Source organism: Apteryx mantelli, chromosome 31 (assembly GCF_036417845.1).
Source record: "Apteryx mantelli isolate bAptMan1 chromosome 31, bAptMan1.hap1, whole genome shotgun sequence".
Lineage (NCBI taxonomy): Eukaryota > Metazoa > Chordata > Aves > Apterygiformes > Apterygidae > Apteryx > Apteryx mantelli.
Genome location: NC_090008.1, coordinates 298,134 through 311,595, shown reverse-complemented (window position 1 = coordinate 311,595; position 13,462 = coordinate 298,134). Strand labels below are relative to the sequence as shown.

Here is a 13,462-nt window from a genome sequence, read left to right as displayed (position 1 = left end):
CAGGACGCACAGAGCGTCTGCTGGGGATGCGAGCACCTGCAGCAGGCATGTGCCCCAGCCGGGAGAGGCTCCCGCCGTACTGCTACCGGGCGACCTGCGGCAGGGCTGCAGCGCTCACCCTCTGCCCGGGATGGGGCCGGGACCGCTGCCAGCCCCTTCCCTGCTATAACCCCCCAACGTGCCCCTCGCTACGGGCTGCGCGCGCTCCCTGCAGCCGAGGCCGCGGTTCGTCGAGGCACCGCTTCGCCGAGCCCGGGATGGCGTGACCCGACTGCCACGCCGGGGCGAGACGGCAGGAGCTGCCCCCCCTGCTCCGAGCTGCCATTGTTGCTCAGGAAACAGCTAATTAGTTGCTCCTCCTAATTAGCCCGAGTCCTCCCTTACGATACCAACTGCTCCTTTTTTGCAAAAGGATGCGCAGCCGATAATTAAAAACAAGAAAGTCCTTCGGCTGGTATGTGAAGCACCCGGGGAGGCTGCCAGGCAGGCAGGCCCCGGCATGCGTCACCAGCAGCGCAGCTCTTCCAGCCGGGCGAGCAGCGAGGGTCCCGGCGCCCAGTGCGGGGAGGCTCTCACCCCTGTGCCCCACGGCACCCGCCCCACGGTGGGCCCCCGTCCCTCTCCTCCCAGCCCCACACCAGGGCGAGCCCACGTGATGCTCCGGAGCTGGCGGCTGCCTCCTGCTCCCCAAAAAGGTGTGGGGCAGGGCAGCAGCTGCACCGCAGCCTTCAGCAGGAACCGGGAGCAGCCCCGGGCGCAGGCTCAGCCGCCCCGCCAGGACGGGGACACCGCAGGCTCCGGGCACTCTGCATTTTAAAGGCTGAGCCGCCTGCTCCACCCAGACTCGCTCTCTCCTCCTCCTGCTGGAGACGGGCCAGCGGGTCGGGTCGGGATGACTCCTCTGCGGGCTGGAACCACATCTGAGGGGCAGCAGGGAACGCGCCTGCCCCACAGCACTACCTGGCGCTGCAGGCCTGCAAGGCAAGCCCTGCTCCCACCCTCGCTGCCTCCGGAGCCTGGCTCTGGGACCAAACGAGGCCAAGCTGCTCCCTGCGGCCCTTGCAGGGTGGTGCAAGGAGGCCCATGCGTGGAGAGACACAGAAACCCTTCCTCTGCTTGCAGCCCCCCCCGACACCGGCCTCATGCTGCCCCCAGCCAAGCAGGCGACACGCCGGCTTACGCAGCCCCAGCCCAAGGCACCTCGCTCCGCGCCGGCTGCGCGCAGGGACCCTCACGTGCTCCGCGGGGCAGCCCCCGTCGCCAGGCTTTATTGCGCGCTCAGAACCGCAGTCCTCGCTGGCGCAGGTCGGCCCGCGCCGCCCCGATGTGCTCCTGCAGCTCGGCGGCCGCTTCCTCGCAGTCGTTGAAGGTGGCCAGGCGGTAGCCGACGGTGGCCAGGGAGTAGCAGCCGAAGGCCACGAGCAGGTAGATGGGCAGGGGCAGCAGGACCTGGCGGCAGGGCGGCGGGACCCGCGGGCCCAGCGGCCCCAGCGCCAGCGCGGCCCAGGCCGAGCCCAGCAGGGCCAGGCCCCACAGCCACTGCCCCAGCTTGGTCATGGCGGCCTGCGGAGGGAGAGAGGGGCCCTGAGCCGCGGCGGCGCCTGGACCGCACCGGACCGGACCGGACGGCCCCAGCACCCCGCGGCGGCACCGGGCCAGGAGCCGGTACCGACCCTCCTCTGGGCCCTGCACAACCGGGACGGGGCCTGGTACCAACCGTCCTCCGGGCCCTCCCGAACAGATCCCGGTACCGACCCTCCTCCAGGGCCTGCACAACCGGGCCATGACCGGCACCGAACCCCCTGCGGGCTCTCCCGGCCCCAGCTCCCGACAGCGACCCCCGGGCGGCGTCCCGGTCCCGGCGCTCCCCCCGAACCGGCCCCGGTCCCAGCCCCCCCCCGGCGGCTCCGGGCCCCCCGCCCCCACCTGGCTCGGTCCAGCGCAGCCCGCACGCTCTCTCCCGTCGCGGAGTTGACGTCATCCTCGAGCGCCGCTCGGCGCAGGGGGCGCTGGGAGCCGTAGTCCGCAGCGGCACTGCGCCACGTAGCAACGCGCATGCGCTGAGCCCCCCCCCCCCCCCCCCGATGCTCGGGGCGCCCCCTGCGGACGGGCGGGGGGGCAGCGCAGCGCCCCCGCGGCGGCCCCGGTGCCCGCAGGAAGCCGCCGCGCTTTGTTGGCGGCGGCCGCGGCGGCAGGAAGCACCTGGCTTCCTCCGCGTCCGGCCGGCGGGCAGGCGTGGGAGCCGGCCTGGGCCACCTCCCGCTCCCACGGCCACAGGTCCCCCCGGCCCCCGGTGGGGGGGGGCGGGACAGCAGCCAGGCGGCCCGGACGGCACTGCCAGGGACGGGGGCCGCGGGGCTGCGCACGCTCTGCGGCCTGCGCTCGTTGGACACCTCCGCGGCCTGCTGGATGGGAGCGGCTGCGGAAGAGCCCCACGGCCGGGCCAGGAGCGCCGGGACCCCCCAGCCGAGGGAGGCTCCCGCGCACAGCTCGACCCAGCCAGGCTGATCCCCTCCTGGAGCCAGAGCCTGCTCCTACCTGCCTGGCTCCGCTGGGATTTTCCTTGCCTTGCAGGTCTAGACAGACGTTGTCAGCACATTTTCATTGCTGGAGCTGGGCGAGAGGGGGGTTGTGAGCTGCCTCCCAGCCCAGACTCTGCTGGCCCAGGGATGTGCCGGGGAAAAGCCCGGCTTCCCGTCCCTCGTCGGCGCTGAATCACAGACCGTCTGGGCCACTCCAGACAGGCTGGGCTCACATGTGCGTCCCTGCCCCTGGCCCCGCACCCTGCTCGGCCTCCCCGGCTGCGCGCCGACCCGCCGTGGAGGCAGAAAAAGTTCCCCAGGTGCAGGCCGGGTTTCGCCACGCAGCCCGCCGGAAAGCACCGTGCAGCAGCTGGCGACGCAGATGAGAGATGGCCCCGGCGGGCCATGGAAGGGGTGTGGACCGCTCACAGCGCTGGCAGATGTTGTCTCTGGTTGCTGCTGAAGTTACAAATGTAGAGAGCGCCGTCCTCGGGAGGGGAAATCTCCGCTTCCTCCTGAGCACCCGAGCCAGGAGGAGGCCCTGAATGGTGCCAAGTGCCCACGCAGCCCTGCATCCTACGGCTGCCCCTCCGCAGTGAGGAGCGGCAAGATGTGGATTCCCTGGGAATGCAGCTAATTGCAGCCTGGGGCGGTGATCCTCCTGACCCTTCCCCGGGAGCACAGCAGAGAGCTGCTGTCCCCGGAGGCAGAGGGCTCCGCGGGGTCAGGCAGAGTCAGCACCAAGAAGCACGTCCGTCATCGCTCCCCCCTCCCCAAGCAGGCCGGGGTTTGCAGAGGTGGAGCGGCACCAGCCTGCCAGCCCTCACTGGTCTCCCACAGTGCCATCACCGCTGCCTCAGGCACCAGCAGGGTGGACAACTCACCCCAAGCTCCACTACGGCCAGGTTTGCACCTGGAAGAGCAGCCAGGACAATTCTGTGGCACCGCGTGTGAACGCAAAGCACTGTAAGAAAGCCAGGCTGCCAGCTGGCAGAGGGGGCCCCGAGCCGCTGTCAGGGGAACTCAACCTGAAGGAGCTGCAGACAAGACGTTACAAAGAAACTGCTTTATTAGTTGGCTCAGAGTCTGAGTGCAGGCTGGAGGTGAGGAGGCCGCCCCTGGAGAGGGGCCATGGGACATCAATTCCTCTTCCTGCCTTTGCCAACAGCTTTGGTGGGAACAGCTACGGGTGCTGCAGACTGGTAGAGCGTGGAGGAGATCTTGTTGATGTAGTAGAGGCCAACCATGGAGAAGATGAGACTGGGAAAAAAGAAAAGAAAAGAAGAGGCTAGTTGGCGGCACCCCTTGTGCTGCTGTTGGCGAAGAACACGGCAGGGCTCCACTGACAGCCCCGCTTTGCCCAGTGCCGGTCACCGCAGGAGCTCAGGGCAGGCTGCCAGCCCCTGCCCTGCCCGGTGCCCCCGCCTCTGCCAGCGGCAAGCGCGGCCCGTTGGGGTCCCCTGGCAGCAGCCCCAGCCGCATGAGGGGACCGGCCAGGCCACTTCCCCACCCCTCCCTGCGGGGCAGGCTCTGGACTTACCAGGTGGTCACACAGACACGGTGAATGAGGCCAGAGGCAAAGAGAGCCAGTAAGAGGCAGGTGAGGACTGTAGGGAAAAACAGGAGAGATCAAAGATACAGTCACACAGCCCCAACTCATCAGCCTGAGCCTGGGGGGTAGCAGGGGTCAGGACCACAGGGAGGCAACAGGAGAGAAGCCTACCTACAGCAGGGATAATGCTCCAGGGGGACTATCACGGCGGAGTCTCCCCCCAGATTAGGGTTGGGACCCTTTGTTTCTACAGGGTGGTGCTGAGGTAACCACAGAAGTGGAAAGTAGACCCAATTCTCCCTTGATTCCTGCTAGCAGGGCCAGTGACAGCCCTGATTTGGGTCTGTACACCAAACAGCTTCAGAAAAGAGAGCACATTCATCTTCCTTCCCCCCTGCCTCACAATCACAGCCAAAGACTTACTCTCAGGGAATATCTTAGCCTGGAATCCTTTACCGAAGACCAAGTTCTCCAGGTTGTTGAAGGCCTGGATACCAGGGTTAAGGGAAAAAACAGGGTGGCCTGGGATCCCCAGTCCCCCAGGTCTGCCCCTCGTCCCCAAAGGATACAGTGAGGGAGAAGATGAAGAGCGCGGAGCCCAGCAGCCCACCCTGGATGGTCAGCCACTCGGTGGAGGCCAGCTGCCGGCTGTACATCTGCATCCCGGCGAAAAGCAGCAGCGACAGCAGCGAGGAGAGCGCCAGGGACGTGCCTGTGCCCACGGCTGGGGGCAGAGCGGCGGCTGAGGGCGGCTGGCCCAGGCCCCCGCTGCTCCTGGGCAGGGCCGCAGCTGCCCCCCGCCTTGGCCTGCCCCCGCCAGGCCCTGTTACCACGGTGCCCCATGGGGTCCCCCATTACCACGGCACCCCCGCCAGGCCCCGTTACCACGGTGCCCCACAGGGTCCCCTGTTACCACGACGCCCCTGGCAGGCCCCGTTCCCATGGTGCCTCGCGGGTCCCCCGTTACCATGGTGCCCCTGCCAGGCCTCGTTCCCATGGCGCCCCGCGGGTACCCCCCGTTCCCATGGCGCCTCTGCCAGGCCCCATTCCCCCGGCGCCCCGCCGCGTCCCCCGTTGCCCACAGTGCCCCCCCGCTCCCCACGGTGCCCTGCGGGTCCCCCCGTTACCCATGATGCCCCGCGGTGTCCCCCCGGCCCGCGCGCCCCCGAGCCCGTCCGGCCGCGCCGCTCTCCGCGCAGGCCACGCCCCAGCCCCGCCCCCGCCGCAGGGGGGTCCCGGCCGCGCATGCGCACAGCGCCGGCCGCTCCGCCAAGGACACGGCAGCACTAGCGCGGCGGGGGGGGGAGCGCGGCGGCGCTGGCGCGCATGCGCGAGGGCAGCGCCCCGCCCCGCGGGCACCGCCGCTTCGGCGAGTTCCGAGTCCGCCTGGCGGCCGGGCGCGGCACTGCAGCGCCGCCGCCGCCCAGCGCGCCCCCCGGCGGGCGGGCGGGGCGCAGCAGCCCGCCCCGAGCGGCACCGGGGCGCACCGGGGCCCCGAACCGCCGCCGCTTCGCCCCCGCTCCCACTCCCGGCACCGCTGAGCCCGCCCCAGCGCCCCGCTGGCCCGCAGCCTCCCCGCGGCGCAGACCGAGCCCCGGGGCCGCCGGAGGCTGCCCGCGCCCCGCGCCCCGCTCCCCGCGGCCGCCCCCGGGGGCTGCCGGGGCCGCCCCGCGGCGCAGGGCGGAGGCAGCGCCCGCCCCATCGCCCCCCCGCGCGGCCGGGCGGCCCCGAGCATGCGCGCCGCCGCCGCCCGCCCTCCCCCGGCTCCGCCGCTCCCTGCGACGCACCGGGGCGTCCGCGGCCGCCGCTGCTGCTGCCGCCGCCGCGGGGACGGGCGCCCGGGCGCGGGCCCGGAGTCATGGCCGAGGGCGAGGACCTGCAGACCTTCACCTCCATCATGGACGCGCTCGTCCGCATCAGCGTGAGCGGCGGGCGGGGGGCGCCGGGCCGCGCCGGGCCTGGGGGGCGGCCGCACCGGGGCGGCGTCGCCATGGCAACGGGGCGGCTGCAGCCCTTGTGGGGGACATCGAGCCTGCGGGGCGGCCGCACCGGGGCGGCGTCGCCATGGCAACGGGGAGGCCGCGACCCTTGGGGGGCACCGAGCCTGCGGGGCCGCCGCACCGGGTGGCGTCGCCATGGCAACGGGGAGGCCGCGGCCCTTGGGGGGGGCACCGGGGCCGCCGCACCGGGGTGGTGTTGCCATGGTAACGGGGAGGCCGCGGCCCTTGCGGGGGACACCGGGGCCACAGCCATGGCGGCGATGGCAGGGGGGAGCCACCGCGGGGGCCCGGCCCGGCCCAGGCCCTGGGGGCCTCCCGCCGCCCCGGGCCCGCTGGGACCCCTGAGCCCCGGGGAGCGCAGGGCAGCCGTGACCCCGTCGGGGGCCGTGCCGGGAGCCGGGGCGCCCGCCGTGGTGACGCTCGTCCCGTCTCTCCCCGCAGACCAGCATGAAGAACATGGAGCGGGAGCTGATCTGCCCCGTGTGCAAGGAGATGTACAAGCAGCCGCTGGCCCTGCCCTGCCTGCACAACGTGTGCCACGTGTGCGCCAGCGAGGTGCTGGTGCAGCACGGCTACCTCTGCTGCGACCCCACCTCGGAGCCCTCCTCGCCCGCCTCCACGCCCGCCACCCGCAGCCCCCGCCTGCCCCGCCGCGGCGTCCCCAAGCCCGACCGCCTCGACCGGCTCCTCAAGTCAGGTGGGGCGGCGGTGGCAGGAAGGGGAAGCGCGCGCTCCGGGAGAGCGGAGGGGTCCCGCTCATCCCCGCGGGGAGCGGGCCGGGGTGGGGGCGGCACTGCTGCGGGCCGCACAGCCGGGGACCGCCAGGGAGCCGAGCAGCGCCTGAGCCTGTCCCGGCCTCCCGCAGGCTTTGGCACCTACCCCGGGCGGAAGCGGGGCGCTGTGCATCCGCAGACCATCAGCTTCCCCTGCCCGGCCTGCCAGCGGGACGTGGACCTGGGCGAGAGGGGCCTGGGCAGCCTCTTCCGCAACCTGACGCTGGAGCGGATCGTGGAGCGGTACCGCCAGACCATCAATATTAGCGCCGCCATCATGTGCCAGTTCTGCAAGCCCCCGCAGCTCGAGGCCACCAAGGGCTGCACCGAGTGCAAGTCCAGCTTCTGCAACGAGTGCTTCAAGCTCTACCACCCCTGGGGGACCCAGAAGGCTCAGCATGAGCCCACACCGCCCACTCTCACCTTCCGCCCCAAGGTACGGCCTCCCCGGGGCAAACCAGAGGGCCGTGCTGCTTTGGAGGGCGCTGGGGAGGTTGGAGGAAACGCAGGCACCCTGCACCCTCTCCCTCTGGGTCTTTCCCGTTTGGGGTTTTCCTGGCACCACGGCAGGCAAGCTGGGGAGGAAACCCCAAGGGGACCACGCAGGGAGGTGAAACCCCGCTGAACTCCCTTGTGTCCGTGCAGGGTCTGATGTGCCCAGAGCACAAGGAGGAGGTAACTCACTATTGCAAAACCTGTCAGCGCCTGGTGTGCCAGCTCTGCCGCGTGCGACGCACTCACACCAGCCACAAGATCACCCCCGTGCTCAGCGCATACCAGGCACTCAGGGTAAGGGCTGCCGGCGACACAGGGCTGCACGGACAGGGCAGGGGCAGGATCCTCTGCTGGGATGCAGGGAACTGCTGGCAGGGTTTGACGGGAAGAAAAATCAGGTCGTAGGCTGGGCCCTTCTCCCAGCAGCTCTCAGCACAGATGGGCAGGGGCTTGGTTTGCTGCAGCGTCGATGCTGCTCTGTGCTGGCCAGCCCAGGCGGAGCGGGGGCATACGGGCCTGGCTGTGACTGGCCTCATTCCTCCCCCATTCCTTGCAGGAGAAGCTGACAAAGAGCCTTGCCTACATCTTGAGCAGCCAGGACACAGTGCAGACGCAGATTGCTGAGCTGGAGGAGACAGTGAAGCACACAGAGGTAAGGGCACGAGGCGCTCACCTGCCCCAGAGGGTGGCCCTGCCAGGCGGGCGATGGCACTGCCTGGCCAGTCCGCTCTCCGTTCCCAAGCCTGTTTCTGGCGTGGGAAGGGAGGGCAGCCCATGCTACGTGCTGACTGTGCTGCGCTCGGCAGGTGAATGGGTTGCAGGCCAAGGAGGAGGTGTCCCAGCTGATCCAGGGCCTGTGTGCAATGCTGGAGGAGAAGCGGGCGTCCCTGCTGCAGGCGATCGAGGAGTGCCAGCAGGAGCGGCTGGCCAGCCTCCATTACCAGATCCAAGAGCACCAGGCCATGCTGGAGAACTCGGGCATGGTGGGCTATGCCCAGGAGGTGCTGAAGGAGACCGACCACCCCTGCTTCGTCCAGGCTGCCAAGCAGCTGCACAACAGGTACCACACAGGGACCTGGCATGGACATGCGCTCGCGCCTGGGCTCAGTGCCTGAGCTAGAGGCGTTTGCCCACGGGACAGGGGCTGTTGAGGGCCTGAGGAGGCTCCCGTTGCCCCCATGTGCCACCCCCACATCCCTGCTCTCCTGTGCTACAGGATCCTCAGGGCCACGGACTCGCTGCAGAGCTTCCGGCCTGCAGCCACAGCCTCCTTCAGCCACTTCCAGCTGGATGTCAGTAGGGAACTGAAGCTGCTCACAGACCTGGCCTTCATCAAAGGTAAACGCAGCAGGACCCTGGCACCCGATGGCACCGGCTGTGCCCTGTGCCAAGGTGCAGCCCCTGCGGGCAGAGCAGCTCCGTGCCCACCCGGCCCATCTCCTCCCACGGAGCCCCGGCCGCGAAGGGCTGCGCTCCAGGCAGGTGCTCCCAGATCTGCCCGCTCCCCTCCCCGTCAGGGATGGCCCCCGCCCCAGCAGGCCCTGAGGTGATCCCTGCCCCACGCTCCCGCCCCTGCCCGGCCCTGCGCCGGGGCTGCCGGGTCAGGGGGCAGGAAAGGCAGGGCCGCGGTGCCAGGTGATGGCAGCCACACCGCAGGAGGGTGAGTACTGAGTGGAGGTGGCCCCAGGCCCTACGCCCACGTGCAGGGCAGGCGCTCTTCCCCCAGGGCAGGTGCCACGTGGGCCCTGCCAGGACCGGCTGGCAACACTTTTCAGACCTGCTTCTACCTCTCTTTGTTTATAGGCTGCGGCCGCTGCTGAGTCGTCACTGAAGTAACTGAGGCAAGTCACTCCCCTGCCCCAGAGCCACCCCTGCTCTCTCTGTCCCATCCCTCCATCCCTCCATCCCCATTCCTGCCCCATCCCTCCATCCCTGCTCTGCTGCCATCCTCTTCCATCCCTGTCCTGCCCGCTGGTGGTGGCAGGTGGTGGCTCTGCTCCCGACCTCCATCCCCGATCTGCCCCCATCCCTCCATCTGCTGCTGCTCCTCCTGCCATCCCTGTCCCCTCCTCACCCCATTTCTGTCCTCCCATCCATTCATCTCGCAGCCTCTCTCTCCCACCCCTGCCTCCCTGCTCCAATTGCACTCACATCTTCACACCACTCTGCCATCCCCATCTTCTTCCCCTCCTCCTCTCCTGCTGTCTCCATCCTCTCTCTCTTTCTCTCTCTCTTTCTCTCTCCCTCCCCCCGACTTGCACTCAGCCTGTCTGGTCCCTGGAGCCTCACAGCAGCTAGCTCCTCTGTCTCCCTGACTCTCTCTCCCCTCTGGTGCCTACACACAGTCTCTGCAGTCAGATCCCCCTAGACTCCTGCTGGTTGTGCGTCCGTCCGGAATGCCCCCTCCCTGCGTCTGGCCGCCTCCCCGCCTGCCGGTGAGGACGCTGCCTGACGCCCGCCCGTGCCTCTCCCCACAGCGCCCGAGGCCCCCGTCATCGACACGCAGCGCACCTACGCCTACGACCAGATCTTCCTGTGCTGGCGGCTGCCGCAGCACTCGCCCCCCGCTTGGCACTACACGGTGGAGTACCGCAAGACGGACACCAAGGCCAAGGGGCTCAAACTGTGGCAGCGGCGGGAGGAGGTGCGCGGCACCAGCGCCCTCGTGGAGTACCTGGACACCGACAGCGTCTACGTGCTCAGGGTGAAGGGCTGCAACAAGGCAGGGTTTGGGGAGTACAGCGAGGACATCTACCTGCACACACCACCTGCCCCAGGTGAGGGGACCCCCAGCACAGCCCCAGGCAGGGCAATTCGGAGCAGCATCTCTTTCCTCCTGCCAGCCGCTCATGTTGCTCACTGCCCCGCGCTCCATCCCCAGCAGCTCCCCCTTCTTACCTGCCCTGCTCTCTTCCTCTCTGCAGTCCTGAACTTCTTCCTTGACAACCGCTGGGGCTTTAACCGGGACCGGCTGGCCATCAGCAAGGACCAGCGTGCCGTGCGCAGCGTCCCCGGCATCCCCATGCTCTTTGCTGCCGAGCGCCTCATGACCAGCTGCCACCTTTCCATCGACCTGGTCATTGGCGACGTGGCCATCACGCAGGGCAAGAACTACTGGGCCTGCTGCGTGGACCCCAGTTCCTACCTGGTCAAGGTGGGCGTAGGGCTGGAGAGCAAACTGCAGGAGTGGTTCCAGGTGCCGCAGGACGTCGTGAGCCCCAGGTGAGGAGGGCTTTGGTGCAGGCGCTGGTCCAGGATCCCGGGGATCGTGGGGGCCCTGGGGTGTGGAGGGGGGAACCCTCCTCGTGCATGTGTTCAGCCAGTTCCTGGCTCCCCACGGGGCCCTTCAGCGCACGGAGGCCCCAGTGCATCCATCGTGCGTCTGCACCAGGACTAAACCTGTCCTCCTGCCACAGGTACGACCCTGACAGTGGCCACGACAGCGGAGCAGAAGACACAACGGTGGACGCGCCCCCACCCTACGCTTTCCTGACCATCGGCATGGGCAAGATCTTGCTCTCGCACGGGTCAGCACTCACCTCTCGCGACCCCAACGGCTGCACTGTGCCCTTGCCCCCACGCATCGGCATCTGCCTGGACTACGAGCAGGGCAAGGTGAGCTTCTACGATGCTGTGTCCTTCCGTGGGCTCTGGGAATGTGGCGTGGACTGCTCCGGGCCCGTCTGCCCTGCCTTCTGCTTCATCGGAGGGGGTGCCCTGCATCTCCAGGAGCTGGTGGCCAACAAGCAGGAGCGTAAAGTGACCATCGGGGGTTTCGCCAAGCTGGACTGAGCCATGCCTGTGCTCCCCGTGCAGTCTGCTGTGACCCCTTCCTACTTGCCGAGTGAGCTCCAGGGCCTGAAGGGGTAACGGGGGGCACGGCTGAGCCAGGAGCAGAGCCCGGTGGGGGCAGACCCAGCCCTGCCGACGGCTCGGAGCTGGCCAAGTGTTTGTTTTGTGGGACGGGGCGGGGGGAAGGCTGCTTCGCCGTCCCCTCCTCTCCCCGTCCAGCGCCTCTTCCCCCAGCTCTGCTCGAGGCTGCTCAGACCTGGGGCTCCGGCAGGGCTGGGGGAGGATGCGGTGCAGGTCCCGGCAGAGGGTCAGTCTGTGGCTCAGCCCTAGAGACGGACCAGGGAGGGGGGTGTGAGTGGGACGTGGGGCTCAGGGGCCGTGCTGGGTGGGGGGAAGGTGCTGGTCGGGGTGACGGTGGGGGGAAAGTGGCTGGGCACTGGCTGGGGTGGGGGAGGCAGCTGAGGTGGGGAGGGGGGAGGCTGGGCTGGAAAGAGGGTTGAAGACTTTTTAAAATGGCTAATTTTCAATGCGGCTCACGGATTCATCTGGCCTGGCTGCAGCCCCGCAGCCAGGCACATCCGCCACCAGGTCCCTCCCGCAGCTCCCTGGGCCCGGAGCGGGGACCACGGTGCCCTCAGGCTCTCCTCGGGGGCCGCGGGGCGCTGCCGTCTGCTCTGCCCTGCGCTCCCCCCCGAGGAGAGCGGCTCTTCCAGCACGGGGGGGCCGCGCGGGAACAGCCCTGTCCCTGCGCCTGCCGGCCTGGCTCTGCCTGCACAGGCACCTTCCCCCTGGCTGCCCGCACCCTCCGCCTTGCACTCTGCACGTGCTCCTGCTGCGGGCCCGGAGGGTGGCGGGTGCTGGCGGCATCCAGCCCCGCGGGATGTGCTCAGCACAGCCCTGCCCTGTTACACCGCCCCATTTGGTGCCAAATTGCCGGTGCCCAGCACACGCAGCTGGGGCGGGCTGGGCCCGCAGGGATCCCTGCGTGGCAGGGAAACGTGCCTGCTCCCCAGGGCTGCCGTCCACCACAAGGGCCCTCGGGCTGGCGCTTCGGCCCTGGGAGCCATCTGAGCTGCTGTAGTTTCTCATGGGTTCTGTACTGTATAACTGCTGTATTTTCATGGTTTCCTACAATAAACTGCAATGCCAGAGTTCTCCACAGCCGCCTCCGGGGCAGGAGAAAGGAGCTGCAGCTCCACGGAGGCAACGTGCAGGGCAGAGCCATCCTCGCTCTGGGGCCAGTGGGGAGGCCGTGCCTCGGGCCATGGCCAGCAGAGGCCAATCCTGCCCAGGGAACGGCCCAGGTGAAGCTGGCAGCCTGGGCCAGCGCCCCCCCCACGCCCCACACAGCGCTGACGTGTCCGGTACCTGCCCGGGCTGTGCCCGTCCACGTGTCCAGCGCTGCCCCACGCTCACTGCTCCATCCCGGGCCGAGGGGACGTTGGGGCGCTCCTGCTCCAGCCCCGGAGCGGCAGTGTGGGAGGGCTGTGGAGAAAAGCCCTATAGCATTACTGGGGTACGTATGGGGGCCAGGGGGTCCCAACTGGTGCTGGTCCAGCTCGGGGGCTCCAGGGATCCCGGGGCCGGAGACGGCATCTTGCTGGGGCTGGTGAGGGGCGCGGGATCCCCTGCCCGCCGGAGGGTGCGCAGAGCAGCGTGGCATGCGGCGGAGCCACGTGCGGGGCAGGGCCGGCCCCTCGGGCTGGCTCCTGCCCCAGAGCCAGCGCCGGCCCCGTCTGTTTGGAGAGGAGAGGCAGGTGGGGGCCGCGGGGACAGCGCCCACGGGACGCGCAGGCCTGCCAAGGCTGGGCCCGGGCAGGGCACCCTGTAAACAGCAGTTTCTTTGTAGGACCCAGCCCAGGTGCTTGTTTCAATTCCTCGCCGCCCTGCCCAGTGCTCTATCGGGGGGACACCCCGTCCCGGCACCCCCGGCCCCTCGCTCGCACCCCGGCACCCCACTGCCCCCAGCACAGCAGCATACCCCGCTCAGGCGGGCGCGGGAGCCCGCACGGCAGCCGAAGCGCCCCCCGAGCCCCACGGTATCGGGGCGCTCGCCGCGGCCCGGTCCCACCTCTGGTTCCTGTTCTGGCCCTGTGCCTGATGTTACGAATGATTTCTTTATATGTTTCGTTTCCTTGTTTTTCTGGCTTTTCAGTAGTTGCCAAAATCCTCCCAGCCCCCAGCAGAGGCATCCTGGCCCAGCCCAAGGCGAGAGGGCAGTGCAGATTCCCCCTTCCCCTGCAGGGCACAGCGCTGCAGCAACGCCCCCTCCCCAGCCTGCCTCCGCTCCGGCCCCCCATGCCGGGCTGGGATGTGCCATGCCGCAGC

At 69.3% G+C, this 13,462-nt stretch overlaps 3 protein-coding genes across 5 annotated transcripts; 1 reads left to right on the top strand and 2 right to left on the bottom strand.

The window, feature by feature from the left end:
* Window positions 1–1,236: 1,236 nt before the first annotated feature.
* On the bottom strand, window positions 1,237–2,784 carry DPM3 (dolichyl-phosphate mannosyltransferase subunit 3, regulatory). 2 transcript variants are annotated; one of them, XM_067313532.1, is made up of 2 exons: window positions 2,539–2,784; window positions 1,237–1,563 (listed from the first exon to the last, which is right to left on the bottom strand). In XM_067313532.1, the coding sequence occupies exon 2, from the start codon at window positions 1,555–1,557 to the stop codon at window positions 1,279–1,281; it is 279 nt and encodes a 92-aa protein (XP_067169633.1). In that variant the 5' UTR covers window positions 1,558–1,563; window positions 2,539–2,784; the 3' UTR covers window positions 1,237–1,278. The 2 variants fall into 2 exon arrangements, with proteins under 2 accessions (XP_067169633.1, XP_067169632.1); XM_067313531.1 differs by lacking the exon at window positions 2,539–2,784 and adding an exon at window positions 1,927–1,998.
* Window positions 2,785–3,573: 789 nt separating this feature from the next.
* On the bottom strand, window positions 3,574–5,942 carry KRTCAP2 (keratinocyte associated protein 2). 2 transcript variants are annotated; one of them, XM_067313529.1, is made up of 5 exons: window positions 5,862–5,942; window positions 4,644–4,798; window positions 4,498–4,561; window positions 4,063–4,129; window positions 3,574–3,782 (listed from the first exon to the last, which is right to left on the bottom strand). In XM_067313529.1, the coding sequence occupies exons 1-5, from the start codon at window positions 5,932–5,934 to the stop codon at window positions 3,662–3,664; spliced, it is 480 nt and encodes a 159-aa protein (XP_067169630.1). In that variant the 5' UTR covers window positions 5,935–5,942; the 3' UTR covers window positions 3,574–3,661. The 2 variants fall into 2 exon arrangements, with proteins under 2 accessions (XP_067169630.1, XP_067169631.1); XM_067313530.1 differs by lacking the exon at window positions 5,862–5,942 and adding an exon at window positions 5,202–5,300.
* TRIM46 (tripartite motif containing 46) lies at window positions 5,932–11,474 on the top strand. The gene is made up of 10 exons (XM_067313523.1): window positions 5,932–5,995; window positions 6,516–6,771; window positions 6,940–7,283; window positions 7,493–7,636; window positions 7,899–7,994; window positions 8,149–8,402; window positions 8,559–8,680; window positions 9,820–10,119; window positions 10,267–10,564; window positions 10,759–11,474. The coding sequence occupies exons 1-10, from the start codon at window positions 5,933–5,935 to the stop codon at window positions 11,132–11,134; spliced, it is 2,253 nt and encodes a 750-aa protein (XP_067169624.1). The 5' UTR covers window position 5,932; the 3' UTR covers window positions 11,135–11,474.
* The last annotated feature ends 1,988 nt before the right edge of the window (window positions 11,475–13,462 follow it).